Source organism: Eptesicus fuscus, chromosome 2, assembly GCF_027574615.1.
Source record: "Eptesicus fuscus isolate TK198812 chromosome 2, DD_ASM_mEF_20220401, whole genome shotgun sequence".
NCBI classification, from domain to species: Eukaryota; Metazoa; Chordata; class Mammalia; order Chiroptera; family Vespertilionidae; genus Eptesicus; species Eptesicus fuscus.
Window position 1 is genome coordinate 83,041,564 of NC_072474.1, and position 21,576 is coordinate 83,063,139.

A 21,576-nucleotide genomic window follows, 5' to 3' on the forward strand; every position below is an offset into this window, starting at 1 on the left:
GTTCATGACCATCAACCAGGCCATCTGCTTTCTGGAGTAAGGCATTCATTTCACACACAAAACTCTATACAGGCATCCACACAACAGCATGTGCCTGCCAGATTGCCACTAAGCTTCATGAATTGAGGCAAAAGATTAGGTCTCTTAACAGAAAAATTTATCTGCTGTCAGATCAAAATTTCTTCCAGCTGACCTTCAAAATCACCAAAAAGTCTGAACATAGAAAAGTCAAACCTATTTTTAGAGAATTTTTTTTATTAAAATATTAGTATTTCCACTGTATCTGTGTTTGACAACTTTTATAAATAGCTGACCTGAAAAAGCCTCGGTCTACAGCTGAACGATTCATGATAACAGAGTCTTCTTGATTATATCCAGTGTATGATGCAATGGCCACAATTGAGTTGATACCTGTGGTGCATTGAAGAACATACATTAAAGCATCATCTGGGAAACAAAGAAAAATTGCCCTCCTCTTCTACATCAATTTTATTTCGCCATATTTGCCACAAAGGTTTTCACCATGGTAATTGTCAAAGTCCACTCCTCCTGGAATAGCAGTCTGTGAGCAACCACTCTGATGGCTTAACATTTAACACAAGCAAACCCTAAGAGCGGTCATTCCCAATGTATCCTTTCTGATAATTAGTGATTATACATACAAGTTACCTCTGACTTATAAAGTAACTCCCCAAACCAAGTTTCATGATTCTCACAGTAACCCTGTGCCATAAACAAGGTAGTTATTATTCTCATTATCAGAAAGCACTAATTAAGTAATTTATTCGTGATCCAAGTTGAAAAGCACTAAGCTGATTTCTGTTTTTAGGTTTGAACCTGGTACTACTTCTTTCCAGCGCTACTCTGCTCCTAGATCCTCTCCCTACACCACCAAAAAAGTGCTATTATATCTTAGCCACCACAATCTTACTCTTAGTTGCTGCTGCCAAGACTACTTTTGATGAGACTGTAAAAAAAAAACAAGTAATCAAGAAGGAAAAAAGTTGAAAACACACTAGATTACAATATAAGGAACTATTATTCAGTGTGAAAGCGGTTTCAATTAACATAACCCACATATTTGTCAATCAAGAGATTTTCCAAAAATGAAAATACACTCTAAAGCTATCTATAATAATAAAGGATAATATGCTAATTAGTCTGGACCTCTTACAGACATCATTCGGGACATCCTTCCTGACAAAGCCGGGGCCAGAGGGAAGCCGGCCTGGGTCCCAGGTGTCTGCGGGCCGCCCAAGGGAAGCCGGCCCGGATCCCGGGTGCCTGCCAGCAGCTGGAGGAGGGAAGCAGCCCGGGTCCCGGGTGCCTGCCAGTGGCCAGAGGAGGGAAGCCCAGAGGGAAGCCCGGGTCCCAGGTGCCAGGGGAAGGAAGGCCTACTCTTGCATGAATTTCGTGCATCGGGCCTCTGGTAGTTAACATAATATCGTGACTTAAATATTTCAAATATGGAATAAAAACTATGACCACAGAATATAAAGAACCCACAATCTGGATGACCAGATGTTCTGTTTATCTGAATCCTGAATAATAAATCTTTTATATTTGCTTCCTTAAAGCTAAATTCAATTTTCAAACAACCTACCCTTCATAGAAAGACAGACCATTCATTTACTCCTTTATGTGTACAGCAGGAATGTAAGTTTAAACAAGTGGAGTGCAGGTAAGGGGTGGCAGTGCTGCTGGACTGGGTCTGGGACACTTTAGACACACTCCTCCAAGTCTCTAATTCCCAACCCAAACTAGAAACAGATTTGGAGAAAGAGATATATGCAAAGGGCAGGTCCTCCTCCCTGACAACTACATTTGCTCCTCATAAGCTCTGGCTGCTATGCCATAGAAAGCTTTCTACTGGCTGTTTTAAACACACTGGCCCAAGGTAGCTGATTCCAGTTAGTTTTTAACCTGAATTCCTTCCTAACATTTTAAAAAGTAAATTCACACAAAAGCTTAGATTTCAAACTTTACTTGAAAGATCAGCTCTGATCAGATCACTGGGTCTGCACATACACATCACAACCACAGCTGAAGCTTAATAGGGCTAAACCCAATAGAAAGGCAAAACCTCTCTCCACTCACCTACTACTCACCAATCCGGCTTAACCTTGTACAAATTTGAGATTGCAAACCCATTTAACAGATAACACTATAAATACTTGTGCTAAATATAACCTTGTCTGCTCTCTAAGGAAAAAGGATCACAGAAACAAGAGTACATTTGTTATTCTGAGAGTAATAGCTTGGTATATTTACACTGGGAGCAGAAAAACAGAATCCTCTGCTCAGGGAGGAAGCGGGGAGTGAAATTCTCCAAGAGAAGGGTAGTGTCAGGGAAGCTGAGCCTTTCCTGGGAAAGGCCAGAGATAAAGCTCCCAGTAGCAGGCAGTCAAGAAGAGATCCGAAAAGTCAAATAGTCACTTCTCAGGTGCGCAATAAAAACTCCTCTTGAAATCTAAATTATTTCCTCCTCTAAGAACTATTTAGTAACATCCACGTTAGTCATCATCCTTTTGTATGCATTCTTTGGGAGAGCTAGAATAATTTTAAGTTTCACACCGTCAAGCAGCATAATGTAGGATTCTGGAGGCGAGGGTTCCTAAAAAGAACTGCGAATTTTCAGAAATCTCAGGGTCTGGGTAGAAATTATGTGATCCTAGGAGATATGTGGCACTTGTGAAACGTGGCATGGGAAGACTTCCCCAGAAAGTCCCCACGTTTCCATGGAGCACTTCTATGGCCACTCTTCTCCAGGTATGCACAGCCTATGTGCTCAACTGTATGGGCCCTTGTGAGGGTGACAATCCCTAGATTGCCTGCATAGGCCACATCTACTACAGCCCAGGAGGCAACATCCTCCATCCTACAACCTTTATCCATGGTATTTAGGCAGGTATGAGAGATCAGCTAAGTTTAGCTAAAAACAGTGAGCTTTTGAATTATGTATCCAATAATTTTTCTTCGCTTAAAAGTCCAAAATCAGGAAGCAATGTAGTGAAGAGGAAAGAGCATAAGAAAGGGAGATGGGGGGAGAGGGGGTTCAGGTCAAGGCCACATCTGGTCAAAAAGGAAAAAAATAAGCCAGTTTAAATTCTGGATTTATATTTTTAAGTGATGTAACTGTAGGCAAATAACCTTTCTGATCCTGTCTCCACATTTGTAAAACAGAGATGACATAACCATCACTATTACCAATCAACTAACATTTATTCCTCCCTTACTGCTAGGCACTAAGCTACAAGTTTCAAGTGGATTTAACCATTAAATCATCCCCAAAGCTTTATAATGTAGGTACTATTATCGTTTTCATTTTGCAGGTGAAGAAACACCAAAAAGCTTTTATGATGCTTAGAAATAATATGTATAAAAGCACCCTGGATGGTGTTTCACACAAACTGAATGCTCAATAAATATTAATAACTTTGTTAAAAATATCTGTCAGCTCAAGGACTATATACATTTGAAATCTGGGATTGCAACCCACCTGCCAGCCAAGTTCAAACACTTCCTGCCACTTTGTTCTCACCCACTTCAAGCCTCAGCTCTAAGTCCCGACCCACTTTAAGTCAAGGTGAACTTGTCACAAGGATCTCTGCTCGCAGAAGATATAAATCAAGATAACAGTACTCTACAGGAATAGGAATGATCCTAATCAAAAAGACATTCCTGCCCTAGCCGGTATGGCTCAGTGGATAGAGCATCGGCCTGTGGACTGAAGGGTCCCGGGTTCGATTCCAGTCAAAGGCACATGCCCAAGGTTGTGGGCTCAATCCCCAGTAGGGGGCATGCAGGCGGCAACCAATCAATGATTCTCTCGTCATTGATGTTTCTATCTCTCTCTCCCTCTGAAATCAATAAATATATATATGTATATTTTTTAAAAGACATTCCTTATAATAAACAGATGAGCCTATTCCCATTGGTTAGGGCTCAGAATTTAGCCACTGCCAGCTGGTGTGTTAGGCAGGGGCCAGATCCAAAAATTCAGCCAGGATGGTCAGGAGATTGGATCCATCAGTACATTGAGCAAAGAAGTAAATACACTGAAGACAATAGGAGAATGCAGTCTAAAATAAACACTATGGTGTTGGATTGGGATGGGAGATATTAAGTGTGAACTCATGACTCTTTGATATATCCTCCTATATAATAAAAAATATGCAAATCAACCAAACTGCAGAACAACTGGTCGCGATGACACGCACTGACCACCAGGGGGCAGACACTCAATGCAGGAGCTGCCCCTGGTGGTCAGTGCACTCCCACAGGGGGAGCGCTGCTCAGCCAGAAGCCAGGCTAATGGCTGGCAAGCGCAGCAGTGGTGGAGATAGTCTCTCCTTTCTCCACAGCAGTTCCTGCAGTGAGTATCTGCCTCCTGGTGGTCCGACCGACGGCTCACAAACTGTGAAAGGGCGCAGGCTGGGCTGAGGGACCCCCCGCCCTCCTCTGTCCCGTGCATGAATGTTGTGCACCAGGCCTCGAGTAGATACCGGAAGTCAGTTCCAGCATGTCATAATTGCAAGTTTCATCAAAAGGTTGATGGAACTTGGGGACTCAACAAGGGCTGAGTCACATGTTATTGCCTGTTGGAATGGCTAAAGGCATTTCCCCAAACCTGAAAAAGATTTGAATAGATAATTGTTTGCTGCCAGACAGCTCAGGGCATCTTAATCTACATGGCATTGCCTCCTACTGGCCAAACACCTGAACAGCCGTAGGCTATTCCCCAATCTGATAATGCTTCTGTATGGAAACCCTGGCCTTTGAAGTATATATCTCCACCTTGCCTTATAACAAATTGTGTTAATAAAAAGCAAGGGGTCCTGAGACAAGGAGAACTTAGCTCCTTTAATTAAAGCTCCTCTGACCCCCAATGCCTTTCAAAATTATCTTTTGTCTCTGGACTCTTACTTCAGTTACACACGGCCTTTCTCCAGATTGCTGAACCCTTCTTAATGCTGGAACAAGAACCCCAGCAAGAAGAGATATAAAAATGAGAAAAGGCCTGGCCAGCATGGCTCAGTGGTTGAGCATCGACCTATAAACCAGGAGGTCACGGTTCAATTCCCAGTCAGGGCACATGTCGGTGTTACAGGCTTGATCCCCAGTAGGGGGTGTATAGGAGGCAGCCAATCGATGATTCTCTTTCATCAATGATGTTTCTATCCCTCTTCCCCCCTCCCTTCTTCTCTCTGAAATCAATAAAAACATTTTTTTAAATAGAGAACAGGGTGTGTATGGGGGCATATGCATATATATTTTTTCCTAGTTCTGTCAGTTGAGAGAACTTAGATGACATTCTAATAACATGTAGCATATCTCACACCCAAATTCTGGTTTCTACATACTATCCTCACTAAAAGGAGAAATAGCTGAGGAAAGCACAAGCCGAGGCAAAATGTAAGGAAGTACTTGAAGAATAATGAGGAGTTATCTTGAAGACGCTCCCACTGGAAAATCTGGAACAATTTCAGCCTCCAAATGGGAGAAATTATGGAATTAGAAAATTGCCATTTGGCAGCAATCATGGTAAGCTAATCGCTGAAAGTTGGGCAAGGAACAGGATATTTACATTGCCTCAAAGTGTATCCTCACAAAAGACTTATTACTTACTAAAAGTATAAAATACTTTATTTAACGAAAAGTGGAGGAACAGATACCATCTTGACCACATGATAAAAGTTAAAATCACTATGGGGCCTTCTATGATGCACTAAGAATACAGCATCGCTCCCATGCTAATTCTGCCAAAAATTCATAACCTGAATATAATTATGAGGGAAAACAGTCAAACCCAATTTGAGAGATAATGTACAAAGTAACTTGCCTGAACTCTTCAAAGACATCAAGGTCATGAGACAAGGAAAGACTAAGGAACTGTTCCAGATTAAGGAGACTAAAGAGACATGCAACTATTGCAACGCACAGTCCTAAATTAGATCCTAGACCCAAACAGGACATTAAGAGCACAACTGGCAACAAATGACTAGATGAGTATTGATGTTAACCACCTGATTTTGAAGACTGCAGTATGGAGTCGTCCTTGTTTTAAAAAACATACACTGAAGAATTAAAGAGTGATGTGGCTTCATGTCTACAACTTATTTTCAAATGGTTCAGAGAGGGAAAGGGAAAGAATAAGGCAAATGTGGTAAAATGTGAACTAGGAGATCTGGATGAAGAGTTTATAGGAGTTATTTGTACTAGTCTTACAACTTTTCTTTAAGTTTGAAATTATCTCAAAATAAAAGCTTTTAAAATAGATAACATGATTAAGGCATGAAATAATAACAGAACTAAAAGGCATATAGTTCCTACCAGCCATGCCCTCAACACTTCATCTCAGTACCAAAGGAACATTTTATTTCAAATCCAACCCTTAACTTATATTTCTTTTCTTCTCTAGCTATAAAGAAACTAGTATCTAAATGTTGAAGAAAACACAGCACTGTAAGCCCAAAGATATGAGCGTACTGTAGAAAACCTATCATTTTGTTTTTCTAGACCAGGCGTCCTCAAACTACGGCCCGCGGGCCACATGCGGGTGTTTTTGCCGTTTTGTTTTTTTACTTCAAAATAAGGTATGTGCAGTGTGCATAGGAATTTGTTCATAGTTTTTTTTAAACTATAATTCGGCCCTCCAACGGTCTGAGGGACAGTGAACTGGCCCCCTGTTTAAAAAGTTTGAGGACCCCTGTTCTAGACAAGAGTAACCCCTTGTGGAGGACTTTAAAAATAAATCATTCTCTAACCTGTGAGAATCTGTTATTAAAATGTTAGATCCTTTATTGTAGTTAATAATTTAAAGGCACTACTTACAAGGCACACTTTATTAAATAAATGTTACCCCCAAAGACAAAATTCTGCTAATAATACTAACAAGACAATTGTGCCAAAGAACTATGCTGTCTCCTTTGATATTCAACACTCTCATAGCCTTAAGCTTCTCAGCAACCTTTTGTCTGTTGTCCAGTCTCCTTGAGAATCTCCTCCGGCAAACTCCTGATTCTCCTATTTTATCAGCTACGACTCAAAACCCCTCTCCCGATTTCCTTTCCTGGTGCCTAAAGTTCTGTCTCTGGCTGTATTCTAACTCTGAATTTAACCTCAGCAATTTCATAGTAATCTATAGTTACCATTAATAGATCAAAAACTTAACAGCTCTAGATCTGACTTTCTTCTAAACCATATTTGCAACTCACTATTGGAAGATCATTTCTTAGATACTCTGGTAGCAACTCAAAATCAACATGTCAAAAACTGAATTTATCTTACCTCTAAAACTTCTTCCTTCTTCTGATGTGCACCAATTTTATTAATAGCACCTCTCTCTCCTTGCTCACTCAAGCCCGGAACCATCTCTTCATTGTTCCACATCCAATCTGTCAACAAGTCCTATCATGTGTATTCTAACATGTATCACCCCTTAGTCTTTTTCATTTCTTTAGGACCTTACCATTTCTCACTTAGACCGAGGCAAAAACCTCTAAATTACCTCTGTGCTAATATTGTATCTGACTCTGATCTACTCCTCAGATGACTGCCACATGATATTCCTAAAATAAAATTCTAATTGTATTACTTCCTTGCTCAAAAAGGTCCTCATTCACAAAATGAAATTCAACCTGCTCTCCTCCACACTGTGAGACCAAGCTTTACTCACATGCACTTATACTTCAGTCATATTAAAAGGACATGACTACTGACTATTCCCATATCTCATGTGTTCCTGGATCTAGGCCCTGCTGAAACCTTCTCTCAAATTCAAATATCCTTTCATCAACTTTAGTCTAAAATGCTACCTTCCCCGTGAAACTGGCTCTAGATTTTCAACAAGAATACATCATTCCCTTCCTCTGTGCTACCAAAGGACCCTGTATCTCCATCATAACACTTTTGACATATCTACATTTTTATTTAATTGTGTTCATGCTTCCCACCACATTATAAATTCCATGGAAAAAGAGACTATGTCATATGCATTTTATTAACCTTCCCAAGCACCCAGAAAAGTGCCTTAAGCATGACAGGACCTTAAAAAACGTAGAACAAAACTGAACATACCCGCTGGCAGCTCTCTAAATCGTAGATATTCCATAGACCGTGTAGTCACAAGCGGTTTTTGAGGATAATAGAGAACATGGGCCAATGTATCCATACGGACGTGAAAGTTGGTGATATAAACTCCCATGGCCTGCTTACCCATAGCAGACTGATATGTGTTCCTAGGGGACTAAAGGTAGAAATGAACAGCAGAATCAATAAAAATGTAATTATTCCTAAAAGAACAGACTCTACAGGTTATGACATAAATCAGAAGGATTGGTAAAGTTTCTGGGGGGTTTTCTGAAAGGTAAGTGATAACCCTTTGGAATAGTTAATTATGGCTTCTAACAATGAAACACAAGAATAAGCATGTTAAATGCTGATTCTATAGGAGTTTGCAGCCTTTCATTAAAAGGCTTTTCTTTAAAAACTAGAGACTAATCTCTAACTTTTATTCTATTTCCCCTAATTCCTCACAAGTAAGAAGTTAAAAATGGCTACCAACCTGATTATGATCAGGAAATGGAATAATAGATGCACAGACACCAAGAATCATTGATGGGTGAATCTCACAGTGTGTATATGTGGAACAATAAGCTACTTCTTTCTCTTGTAAATCATCTGGAGTCATTGCCAGCATCACTGTTTCTTCTTCTAGAGTATCAATATATTCCACTACCCCACTGGCCACAAGATCCTGCCAACTAAAAAAGAATAATTCTCTTAATTTCCTTAATTCCTGAACTCTTTTAACTAGGCATTCTACCTAATAAAAAGTATCCCAAAATCACAGAAGAGACTGTGGTTTCTTATTACTAGTACTAAAGGCCCAGTGCATGAATTAATGCACAGGTGGGGTCCGGCTGGCCTAGCCCCAAATGGAGCCGATCAGAGCTGGGCCGGCTGGAGGGACCACGGGTGATTGGACAGCATGCCCCGCCCCCGATTGGGGTTGGGGGTGACGATCAGGGGCCTGCAGCCTGAAGGAGGGGCCATGGGTGGTTGCCCCGCCGGCCCTGCCCCTGATCAGGACAAGGGGGCCAATTGGGGTCAGGGGGGCCAATCTGGGGTGGGGCCAGGTGTGGGGGAGGAGCTATAGGTTGGCCAGCCAGCCCCGCCCCTATTGGGGTGGGGCAATCATGGGCGGGGCCAGCTGGGGGAGGGGCTTCGGGAGGTTATCCAGCTGGCCCTGCCCCTGTTGAGGTGGGGGGTGCGATCAGAGGCAGGGCCAGCCAGGGGAAAGGGCTGCAGGCCTATCGTGGTGGGGTGGGCCGATCAGGGGCGGGGCTAGGGGGGACGGCAGGGGGGGCGAGGTTTGGCTGGCCAACACTGCCCTTAATCAGCATGGGAGAGTCCTATTGGGGGTTGGGGGGGGCGGGCCAGCCCAGGGGAGGGGCTGCGGGAGGTTGGCCACCGGCCCCACCCCCTGATCAGCCGGTTTGCTGGCCACAGTGGGTGTCATAGCGACCGGTCATTCTGGCAATTACGGTTCACTGGCTTTTTATATATATAGATAGATAGGATATATCACTCGCCCAGCTGGCATGGCTCAGTGGTTGAGCGTCAGTCTACGAACCAGGAGGTCAGGATTCAATTCCTGGTCAGGGTACATGTCCGGGTTTCAGACTCAATCCCCAGTGTGGGGCATGCAGGAGGCAGCCGATCAATGATTCGCTCTCATCATTGATGTTTCTATCTCTCTCTCCCTCTCCCTTCCTCTCTGAAATCAATAAAAAATATGTATATTTTTAAATATCACTGCTAATGAATAGTTTCTTTTTGGGTCAATGAAAATATTCTGGAATTAGATAGTGGTGATGGTTGCACAACCTTGTGAATATACTAAAAACCACTGAACTATATACTTGAAAATCATTAATTTTATTGTATGTGAATTGTATCTCAACTTTTTTCTCACTGCATGTACTTACCTGTAGTTGTTATATTCTCTCTCTTTCAATTGATCAATATGTCTCTTCTTCAAAAGAAGCTTTTGTTTTTCCACAATCAGAAGTGGTCTACAAATACGACCTGCGTCTGTATAGATCCGAATCTCCCTCTCTCTAATATCTCTGATCATAGAAACCTAGATGTAAAAAAACAAAAGTCGCATGGACTGTTATTTTCTCTATCATTAAGGCTTAGCTAAAAATACAATAAAGCTCCTAATGAATTCCAGGAGTACCCACTTGTCAAATAAAATGGACAAATCTTAATAGATTACCATTGTTTAATACATTAAAAGGCTAGGTATAATGTAAAATTTTATAAAGGATAAATATTTAACCTTGGTAATTATAGACCTGAACAACAACATCTGGTAATAATGTCATGCAAGATAAAGTAAAATAAAAAACTGTTTCAGGTATCACAAACACTAGTAAATGACAATTTTTTATTTTGTTTCTTTTATAATCACATATACTTCACTCTGTAACCTTTCAATAACCAGCCCTGTATCACTTTGCCTTGACAATACTTTCCCAGGAATAAGCTTGACTCCTCCCAGTCACCTATTAGACAAATGGCGCAGGGGTCCTCAAACTTTTTAAATAGGGGGCCAGTTCACTGTCCCTCAGACCGTTGGAGGGCCGGACTATAGTTTAAAAAAAACTATGAACAAATTCCTATGCACACTGCACATATCTTATTTTGAAGTAAAAAAACAAAACGGCAAAAACAGCCGCATGTGGCCAGCGGGCCGTAGTTTGAGGACGCCTGGCTTACAGTCTAGCCGTCCAATGCAGTAGTCAATTGCCAGCCACATGTGACTACTGAGCACCTGAAATGTGACCAATGGGAAATGAGACAGGCTGTAAGTATAAACTAAACACTGCATTTCAAAGGTAGTACCAGAAAAAAAATGTAAAAACTTTCGTTAATATTCATTTTGAATATACGTTGAAATTTTAATGTTTTAGATGTATCGGGTCAAATAATATATTATTTAAATTATTTTCACTCGTTTTTTACTTTTATAATATAGCAACTAAAAAAATTTTAAATGAATATGTAGCTAACATTGTATTTCTACTGAATAGTGCTAAATATATATTCCTAGACAATATCAAAAATTTTCAATAAAGAACATAATTATTAAAAGCACTGCAGAACTTGGAGTACACATACATTTATTAAAAAGTAAGTCAAAAGGAAAAAAGATTTTCAAGTGAATTGCCTAAATCTAATATATACTAGTAATCTTGGAAGTCAACTATGAAATAAATTGCCAAGGAGTTGAAAAATGGAAACATATTCTATTGCTATTATTTCTCCACAAAAGTACTTTTAAAAAGTGAAATCACATCTGGATACTTTTATTAAAGAAAAGATTGGGTCTATTTAAGAAAAGATCTGGATTACTCAGTTTAAAAACAATAGTAAAAATAATAAAAGCTTTATCAAAAACATCAAGTTCCTCAAAACTAGAGTCAAAGCCAATAAAAAGAAAATGTTCCAAGTTCTTAGCCCACTTCCTGTCCTTAGAAAACAATCTGAGGAGAAACATTGTGTCTATGAGCAAAACATGACGAGTGGCATTCTCAAGTCCCAGAAAAGACCTTGCTTTCAATGCACTGCCTTGAATCCTTAGAGAATTCCTAGTAGAATATAGCTCTATTAACTTACCAGGAGGACATAAATTGAGTGTGTCCTCCCAAAGGCCAAACAGTATCTTACATTCCAAAGGAAACAGGTGTTCTTTTGTAGGTATACAGAGGACTACTGACAGGAAAGCCGAACAAGCCTAATAGATGATTCAAGTTAGAAATGGGTAAAATGAGAACTTCTGGTTATCAGAAAATATGAAGGAAAAGAAAAAGTACCAGACAACTTCTAAAGTGCCTACACAGGTCCATTTATAATGTTCAACAAACTTTCAAGATCTATTATATGCCCTAGCTGGTTTGGCTCAGTGGATAGAGTGTCAGCCTGCGGACTGAAGGGTCCCGGGTTCGATTCCGGTCAAGGGCACATGCAAGGGTTGCAGGCTTGAACCCCAGTAGGGGGTGTGCGGGAGGCAACCAATCAATGATTCTCTCTCACCATTGGTATTTCTATCTCTCTCTCCCTCTCCCTTCCTCTCTGGAGAAAAAAAAAATCTACTATATGTCAGGCACCATGCTCAAAGTGGAAAATAACAGTCACAGTAAGACATATTTCCTGTCTCTGAGTTAATAGTGTAGTGCGTGAGTCAGACATCTTAATGTTGGGGTCAGAAAACAGCCTACAGGTCAAATCTGCCCTCACCTCCCATCTATTTTTGTAAATAAAGTTTTATTCGTTCGCATTTTGTCTGTGACTGCTTTTCACTACAACAGCAGGGTTGAATACACAACAGACACTGTATTGTAAACAAAGCCTGAAATATTTAATATCTGGCCTTTATAGAAAATGTCTGTCTTGATCTAAGTCAAACTGGGAGGTCAGGTAAGGTATCCTGAAAAAGATGAGTGTTAATATATGTTTTGCAGAATAAATGAGATTTACCTGAAAAAATAATAAGCTACCTTTCTCCTTTCAGCCTGTTTTTGAGGAGCCATTGGGGGACAGGGAGCAGAAATATTCTAGGTTTAAGGTATGGGCCCATTGAAAGTAAAAAGGCCTAAAACAGCATGAGGAATTTAATTTTACCTCAGAGAATACAGAAAATCTAAAGGAGGCTCTCAGCAGAAAAACATGGCATTAACAAAGTTCTCAATCATAAAAATACAGCCAATTTTGTTTCTTAGGCTTTCTCTTAGCCCTGCCTGCCCTCAAATGAAACTGCCTTCAAGCTGTGAAAATGCCTGGGTCAAAACCTAGGGTGTCTGCCTTCTAGAGGAAAGTCTGGAGCCACAAAACTCTCTTCTCTGCTTTGCTAGGTAAAAAGATGGCCAACTATTGGCTGAAGTGTATTGTAGCTTTCTTTCAAGTCCACTTTCACCTAAACAGACCCCAAGGGTAGATTTGGGAGAATCAAAAGCCTGAGCCATATCCCTAATACAGTACACTAAAAGCAAAAGTTCTATTTTGGAGAGTAATAAAGTATATACTACATTTTAATGATTTTTTTAAAAATCCATCCTTATCCCAAAGTATTTCAATACCCAACTAAATATGACAATCTATTAGAGGTGTATCACTCTTTATGAATGAAGTAGGGGCCCAGTGCACGAAGATTCGTGTACGGAAGGGGGGTAGGTCCCTTAGCCCGACCTGCACCCTCTCCAATCTGGGAGCCCTCAGGGGAGCCCTCTCCAATTCGGGAGTTTCTATGAGCGAATTGTCTGAGACCCCAACCCAGTTTGGTTTGGTGCTCGCAGAATAATAGAGGTCTTTTTTTTTCTTTGCTCCATTGGTGGAGATTTCCTAGAAGTTGCAGAATATCTTCCCTTTAATTTTTCCTCGACACTCTGACTTTACTTATGTCCCTCACCTTTGCTTTCCCTCCATCCCCCACCCACAACAGTAACTTGCTCCAGACTCACTTTGCTCTAGTGTCTAGGAAATCCCACAACATGTCTGCCACCAGAAGTACAATTCCTAGCATTCCTGGTGCTCCCCCTGCTCTGGGCTTCCGCTTCCAGTCCAGGGGCTGTCACCAGAACTACGATTCCCAGGATTCCTGGAGCTCCCTGCGCTCTTGGTTTCCGCTTCCGGTCCAGGGGCTGCACAAACCAAAAGGACTGCGATCTCCAGCCACCTGGGCCTCCAGGCGGGGCTGACAGGACCAGACACTCCAGTGGCGTCCCGGGCACCGCGGCCCACTCAGCGCCAGCACATGTGCGCTGGCCACAGGCTTGAAGTGGGCAGGGTCCTGGGGACACCCGCCAAGTCACCCCGGCTACGCAGAGGATGGGTGGGTGTCCCACCCCACGCTGGCTGCTCAGCACGTGCAGGCTGCCCAAAGGCCCGCCATCTTTGTAGGGTTAATTTGCATACTCACTCCTGATTGGCTGTGGGCATCACAGAGATATGATCAATTTACATATTTGTCTATTATTGGTATGAATTTCTGAATTTAGACAAAGAATCAGACGTGCTTATTCCTTTTAAAAGCATTGTTGTCAGCCTTACAAAAAGATCCTCAAAAAAATTCCTTTTACTTTAAAATATAATTTGAGTTCTAAAATATAATTTAATAACTTAAATTTACATGTCAAATTTTTAGAAGCATATATCTAAAGCCTTAGAGCAAGCAATACCTTTTACTAATTGAATTTAGATCAAAACATTACCTACACTTTTGACAATGTAGTTTACAATTAAAGAGAAATCAGTTAAAGAAAGACGCCAATACAAAGATAATTTTCTCTAGTGTTATTCCCTGTTTAGAAATCCCACAGATCCTGGCCTATTAATTAAAGACTCTTACTTCAGAAACAATGATGTCCATCTGACGCCGCAATTTCCTTAGAGTGTTCATAAGTTGTTCAGGATCTTTATGTATTCCAACCCAGCAGCCATTAACAAAAATCTTGGTTGCACTAAAATACAAAACCAAAAGCATTTTGCATTTAGTAACTCTATATTAAGCTATAACCAAAGATTAATAATAGCTTTTTTAAAAATTACATTTATACACACTCAGCAATAGCTGCAGGAGAAATTTCTTCTAAATTTTCCATACTCCATTCTTCTAAAAATTCCAGAATTGGAGAAGGTTGAGATCCAACTGAAATATAAGCCATCAGGGCTAAATTCTTCACAAGTCCTACAGCATGGCCCTTAAAATGACAAACAAAGTATTAGCCACACTGCTTTAGCAAAGTACCAAAATGATTTTCCATAAACACTTTTCCTTCAATTTGATTTCAGGATTTACTTCTACTTTCTAAGAACAAAATTATCTTAGTTCTAAACCACACTACATGATTACATAAAAACTCACTCTGAAAATAATTATATCCTATATAATTATTGGCAGACTCTTTGTTCTGAACACAAATTTTAATGCATTACCTCTGGAGTCTCAGCAGGACACACCATTCCCCACAATGTATTATGCAACTGTCTTGGTTTTGCCAGCTTGCCATCTCTACCAATTGGAGAATTTAAACGACGCAGGTGAGAAAGAGTAGATGCAAATGTCAGGCGGTTTAATACCTACAACACAATGGCAAATCTTTTAAGTTTGGGCATTTCTGTAAAACTATCACATTTTTGGCAAATACTAGAATGAGGCAAAGTCATATTTTTACAGATAATCCACTGAGCTTGAAATTGAGCCCATCCCTCCTTTCTCCATCTTTCCCTGGATAATCTTGTGCACCCCCATAACTTCCATAACTTAAACAGGAATGGTAAATATTTAATATATAGTTCTAACATACCACCATACCACATGTTTTCTTTATGGTCTGTCTCCAACCACTAGGTCATTAGTTACACAAGGGTGGGGATTTTTGTTTTATTCTCTGCATCCCAGTGCCTAAAACAGTACTTGGCATATATCAAGTTATCCACTCACATTCCTTTGACCATAGCAGACATCTCTAATCCATCCTGAGACCTCTAAATCCAATAAGGAGATTCAAAATTTACAGGATATTAAGCAAGGTAATACTTATAAGGTAACATTTAAAGGCATACAGAGTAAGCAATACAAGCTCAATATGCCCAATAACAAATCACTATCTTCCCTAGCCCTACAACAACCCAAACCTCCTTCCTCTTCCTAAGTCTCCCCTCAAGGTTGATGGCATCATCCTTCCCTTAATCTTCCAATCCAGAAATCTCAAAATAGTTTTTTGCCTCTGACTTCCTCGTATCACACATCAATAAACATTATCCTGTCAATTCTATTTTCAAATTTCCTCAAAAACCCAATCCCTCCATTCCCAATGTCTCAGAAATACACTAGCCCCTTACCTCTTACCTATACTACTGCCAACACCTCACAAGTCCCTGCAATGTCCCCCCGACCTATACTCCTAGTTACAGATTAAAACACAGATATGTTCACATCTCTCACCCATTTATACAATTTTAAAACAGCTCCCCACCAACTAGAGAGGAGCATGACATTAAAATTCTTCTCAACAAAGTTCCAAAGGACCTTCCCCTACCAGTCTCCAAACTCCTAAACTCATCAACATTGCCAAACACCCTCTCACCTCCACACCTTTGTCCATGCTATTGCCACAGAATGGAATGCACTTCCCCATTCTATTCTGCTTGCTGAAATGCTACCACCTCTACAAAAGCCATCTGACCCACTTCCAGGAAGAACTGTTCCCTTTTCTATACTCTATGGAGTTTTCTTTTTTCAATATATTTTTTACTGATTTCAGAGAGAAAGTGAGAGGAATAGAGAGACTGAAACATCAATTATAAGAGAGAATCACCGACCAGCCACCCCCCACACTGGAGACCGAGCCTGCAACCCTAGCACATACCCTGACCTGGAACTGAACCATGACCTCCTGGTTCATAAGTCAACATCCAACCACCAAGCCACACTTAGCTAATCAATCACGAAGTCTTACAAAATGCACTTCCTAAATATTTCTCACATTTGACTCCATCTACAAGACAGTCTGGTCAAGGCCCTAGTTATTTCTCACTAAGCCTGTTGCAACAATCTTCCTCCCACCAAGTGTAACCTTCTCAAATCTTTTCTCCACACTGCCAATTACTGCGACTTTACCTAAAAATCAAAAATGAGTATGTCATTCCCTTCAATGAGCTGTTCCCAGCTCCCCTCTCCAACCTCATCTTCCTAATTCTCCCACTTGGAGTTGAAAATCCTACACTGCTCTAGCTCCTCCTACATTCACTCATTCCTTTCTCCATCCCTTTGTTCAGGATATTAAGAAATTTTCTCCAAGTTTCCTGTGAGCCACTGGTTCTCCACTCCTCCCAGGCTTGGACTATTTCCCAATTACCCTTCAAGATTCGGCTAGGTGTTACTTGCTAAAGAAAGACTTTTCACCCTCTCAAGCTGCATAAAGTGATTTTCTGCAGCATTCCCACAGACAGGTTGTGCACATCCTTCATTATACTACTTACTGCACCATGTTGTAACTATCTGTTTACATCTATCTATGAGTACAGATGGTAAATTACTGCAGATCAGGGATCATGTTTCATTCATGTGTGTAACTCAAGTGTGTTGCACAGTGACTGGCTCATCAAAAGTTCCAATAACCATCCACTGAACTGAACTGGCAACGTGGCATTTATCATAATGCAGCCCACAGCCTAGTAGGCTGTATACAGATGAATCTGTCTCCTCTGATAGATGGTGAGCTCCTTGAAAGCTTGAATAGTATCTCATTCGTGTTTGTGAATCCAGCATCACAAACACCAAGTATACTCAATAAATCCTTACTAAATTAAAAGGAATTAGAAATTTAACTTTGCTATTTCTCAGAGCCTCTGGGTTTCTAGGAATCAAGCACTTGAAGTTGGTGTCTGAATGCCAAATTAACCAGGTGATACAGGCTAGTTTTAAAAAAAAAAGGCAGAGGCCAAGATCCAAAAGAAAAAGTTCCATAAAGCTAGACATATACATATAGATTTTCAATCTTCTATGAAAAATAAATAGAAAAAATTAAAGTGCCTTGTGAAACATTCCCCCATTATTCCATCTAAGAGTAGCTATTGCAGTCCCTGTACATACGACCAGCCAACAAAGAAATCAGTGTTAGAAATCAGTGTTATATTTTCCTCTGTCAACTTCTAATATGAAGCTTTTAAGACATAAAAATTTCACTAACGTGGTCTATCTCACCTTCCAAATGGCTACTCTACTTTATTAACTATTTTGATGCATGCCAAAACTCTAAGTCTCTATTAGTAATAGTAGTAGCTAATTTAAGAAAAATTTCAGGGGGAATAGGGGTGGACTAGAAGGGGTCAATGGGGGAAAAAGGGGACATATGTAATACTTTTAACAATAAAGGCTTTTAAAAAAGAAAAATTTCATTTTCATAATTCAAAAGTCTCCAATGCTCTTACATCTGACCAAATGGGGGGAAATAAACAAAATAATTTATATTTAACGAATGAAAGTATCTGTTAGTCCCATAACATTTTGCAATCAGGCCTGTAATCATAGTCGACATCTTTACCTGAGATACTCCAGCTCTGGCTTGATGAGCTTTCTTTTGGTCACCCCAGTTTCCAGTAGCTAAAGAGTATTTTAGGCCATCAGATATAATCCTTGTTTTAATTGCCAACTCCAAGTTAAAATCCTTTCCTCGATCAATAAACTTCTGTGCATAGATCCGTACTTCTTTAAGCAAATTCTTAAACATGCTGCCAAATAAAATGGTACTGCTTTAAACATGTGAAGGTCTACAGCATACATTCTCAACAGGGACAATATTGCCCATAAGGGGACAAAAGTGGTTGGACTAGAGAGAGAGAAGAGTTATTACTCCTTTTATGTATAAAGCACAGATGTACATACAGAACATAAGCATATATGGGGAGAGCAATTGGGGGGAAAAGTGTCAAGAGGTTCTTTAGTGGGATGATAACAAAAATAAATTTGAAAAATACTAATCTGCAACACACTAAATAACAGAACATGTATAAAACATTGCTAACATCTTTTTATTAAACTGTCTACATATTTTATTTTTAAAATAACTTGTTTCTAATTATAAAAATATATGTTCATTATGGCAAGTATAAAAACATTTAAAATAAAAATACAAATCACATATGACTCCAATACTGTGAGACAACCACTACTAATATTTTGATAGAGTTCCCTGCAGCCTTTGTGTTTTTATAAAATACAAAACAGGAGTAACGAAAGTTCTAATATCAGCCTTCAAAAATTAACCCTTTGCACTCTCTTGCTTTTTTCTCGATTCCTTTATTCTACTCGGGATTTAATTTTTTAAATACCCCAGATTTTACAAAGCGTGGCAATAGAATTAAAAAGCTGGATTTTCTTTTCATACCAACTTATTTGGATTTTTTAATATTTCAAATTATTGATACATTCGATAACCGTCACACTCGACATCCGAGTGCAAAAGGTTAAAGCAGTAATTCGGCTTTTTCAAAAGCCTTGCAAAACTACCAGAGGAATAGAGAAAATGTAAGCAAGGACTATAATAAATTGTCCTCACAAACTTGAAATTCTTAGACATGAAGCAAAATTAAATCTGGGCAAGTGGCAAAGAGAACGTAAGTTAACTTCACATGCACCCAATATGAATGCCAAGATAGTTCAGCACTTCAACGTACAATGCCAATCTAAAGTGAAATCTCTTTTAATAATGTCATCTTATAATTCCTTACCCTCTAAATAAGAATGCAAGTAGTGGTCCAGCAAGATCCAGTCTTTTGTTTCCATAGTGATCTCTGTCATCTAATTCTCTTCTACCCAAAGCTGCTAGAAGTAACCTATGCACCATATACCTTTAACAACAACAACAACAACAAAGGTGAGAAAAAGAAAACACATGGTTTTGGGATTTTTTAAAAATTTATATATTGAAAACATCATGTTTGACATTTTGGGCTTTAAGAAAAGCTTTATCTCAAATACATATTTTGCAAAGAACTTAAAACAATGAAAGTTAACATACCCCAAGAAATAAGCTTTTTTGGTCTCACAAAAATCACTGACACCAACGTGAGGGAGCATTTCTTTCTGTAAGACTTCTTTTGCATATTTAATTCTTTTCTCTTTAGTGACACCAGGCTTTGCCCCTCTTGAGCCAATGAAATTTAGTGCAACATTTTGTTCTTGGATGACAAAAGCTTCATCAAGAGAAGGTTTAACCTATCAGATCATTTAAATAAGTTACTTTAAAATTCATATTTTCACCTTAAAAATAAGTTAACTGTCTGTTTAAAAAAAAACACAAAAAACTTGGTTTAAGAGGTTTTTATCCTATAAATAAAAACACTCAGTTTTTTGTAAAAGATAATATTTTAAAGACACATTGCTATGGAGACCTGCATTCCAAACCTCTGGTATCTGAGCAGCCATGTAATAAGTTTCCTCATCTACAAAGAGGCTAGATAAAATAATATCTAAATTCCACTCTTTTTCTAACATTCTAAAGTTCCAATTTTATACAACAATGAGCATGAGAAATGGGGGTAACATTTCATAACTTTGACCCCTGTAAATACATTTTAAATCCTATCACATATACTGACATGCCTTTCCCGCCTTTGACTTCCTATGTCTAATTATCACTGATTCACTAGTTTAAGCATCCAAATTCCAATTACAGAATCAAAGATCAGAAAAAGGTCAGGTAAACCAGTCAAAGTAAGGCCACAGTATGGTAAAGAAAAATGATCTTTTTAAAGGAAATTGTCATTGTTATGAAATTGTTTTAAGGTTAATATGGATTTGGAAAAAGGTATAATAATAATAATGTATTTTCAGAAGAAGAAATTAAACACTTTTGCACAGTGAATGTTTGACTCACAGACTTGTAAATTTGACTTAAGCTTCATAGGAGCTATATGAACAAACAGTTTTTTCAAAAAGACAATATACATAAAGCAAATCAGGTCTTTCACTTTACTAAGAAAATTCCAGTTTGAATACTGTCTTAATCCAGTTCGAATCATTTGGAATGCTTTTTGGATAAAAGATAACATGTATTATCTTTTCTTTTAAATACTTAAAAACTTACACATTAAGTATTTAAATTTTTAAAAAGCAGCCCTGGCCAGTGGTTCTCAGTGGTTAGAGTGTGGGTTGCAGGTTCTATCTTGGGCCCCAGTCGGGATGCATGCAATTGATGTCTCTCCCGCCCCCTTCCCTTTCCCTTCCCTTCAGTCTCTTAAAAAAAAAAAAGAATATCCTCGAATAAAGATTAACATAAACAAATAAATAAAATAATAAAATAAAATTTAAAGCATACTATTGGTGAAAGCTTAAAGTAAAATATAACCAGAACTCATTTTTCTCATGTAACTTATCAATAAATAAATACTCTAATAATTACAATGTAATCCTACTCCACTTTCTAACTTTGTGACCAATGCTTAGCCTGTATTTTACCTTATTTCTCTGTAGTTTTAAAGTCTCTGAACAATTCAGGACAACTTTAAGACCATCAACTATTTATTGAGACAAAGATCATTAATGGGAAAGACTGATAAGGAAATTAATCTTTATCTAGATTCAAAAAAACCTTCCCACAAAAATTGTAACTTTACAGTAGAGGAACCTAACAGACACCACACTGCAGAGTTAACATTCCAAATAATGGGACAAAAGGACATCATGTGACTCCTGATGCAATGTCCTGGGAAGCACACAATATTATTTCTGTATTTTTCCTGCCAAAAAATGCATAAATTGAATCGAATCAGGAGGAAATATCAAAAAACAGAAGGAGAAAAACTGAGGGAAATTCTACAAAATAAATGGCCTATCATCACCAAAAATTTCAATGTTATAAAACACTGAAGAAAAAGACGAGGAGACATAAAAACAACATGGAGTATATGATCCTGTATTGAATTCTGAACCAGAAAATAAAATGCCATTAAGAAAATTATCAGAACTGGCAAAAACCTGAAAAAGGTCTGTGGGTTACTAGA

General features: G+C 39.1%; 1 protein-coding gene across 2 annotated transcripts in view; it reads right to left on the minus strand.

Annotated features, from left to right (window-relative positions):
• POLR2B (RNA polymerase II subunit B) overlaps positions 1-21,576 on the minus strand; it is a 45,632-nt gene that overhangs the window by 7,577 nt on the left and 16,479 nt on the right. For both annotated transcript variants that reach the window (XM_008140335.3, XM_054728796.1), the window contains 10 exons: positions 19,593-19,789; positions 19,303-19,422; positions 18,117-18,303; positions 15,004-15,147; positions 14,629-14,768; positions 14,417-14,528; positions 9,993-10,147; positions 8,567-8,765; positions 8,080-8,248; positions 315-411 (listed from right to left, as the gene is read on the minus strand). In XM_008140335.3, coding sequence (XP_008138557.1) covers positions 315-411; positions 8,080-8,248; positions 8,567-8,765; positions 9,993-10,147; positions 14,417-14,528; positions 14,629-14,768; positions 15,004-15,147; positions 18,117-18,303; positions 19,303-19,422; positions 19,593-19,789 — 1,520 coding nt within the window. The remainder of the gene's footprint in view (positions 1-314; positions 412-8,079; positions 8,249-8,566; positions 8,766-9,992; positions 10,148-14,416; positions 14,529-14,628; positions 14,769-15,003; positions 15,148-18,116; positions 18,304-19,302; positions 19,423-19,592; positions 19,790-21,576) is intronic.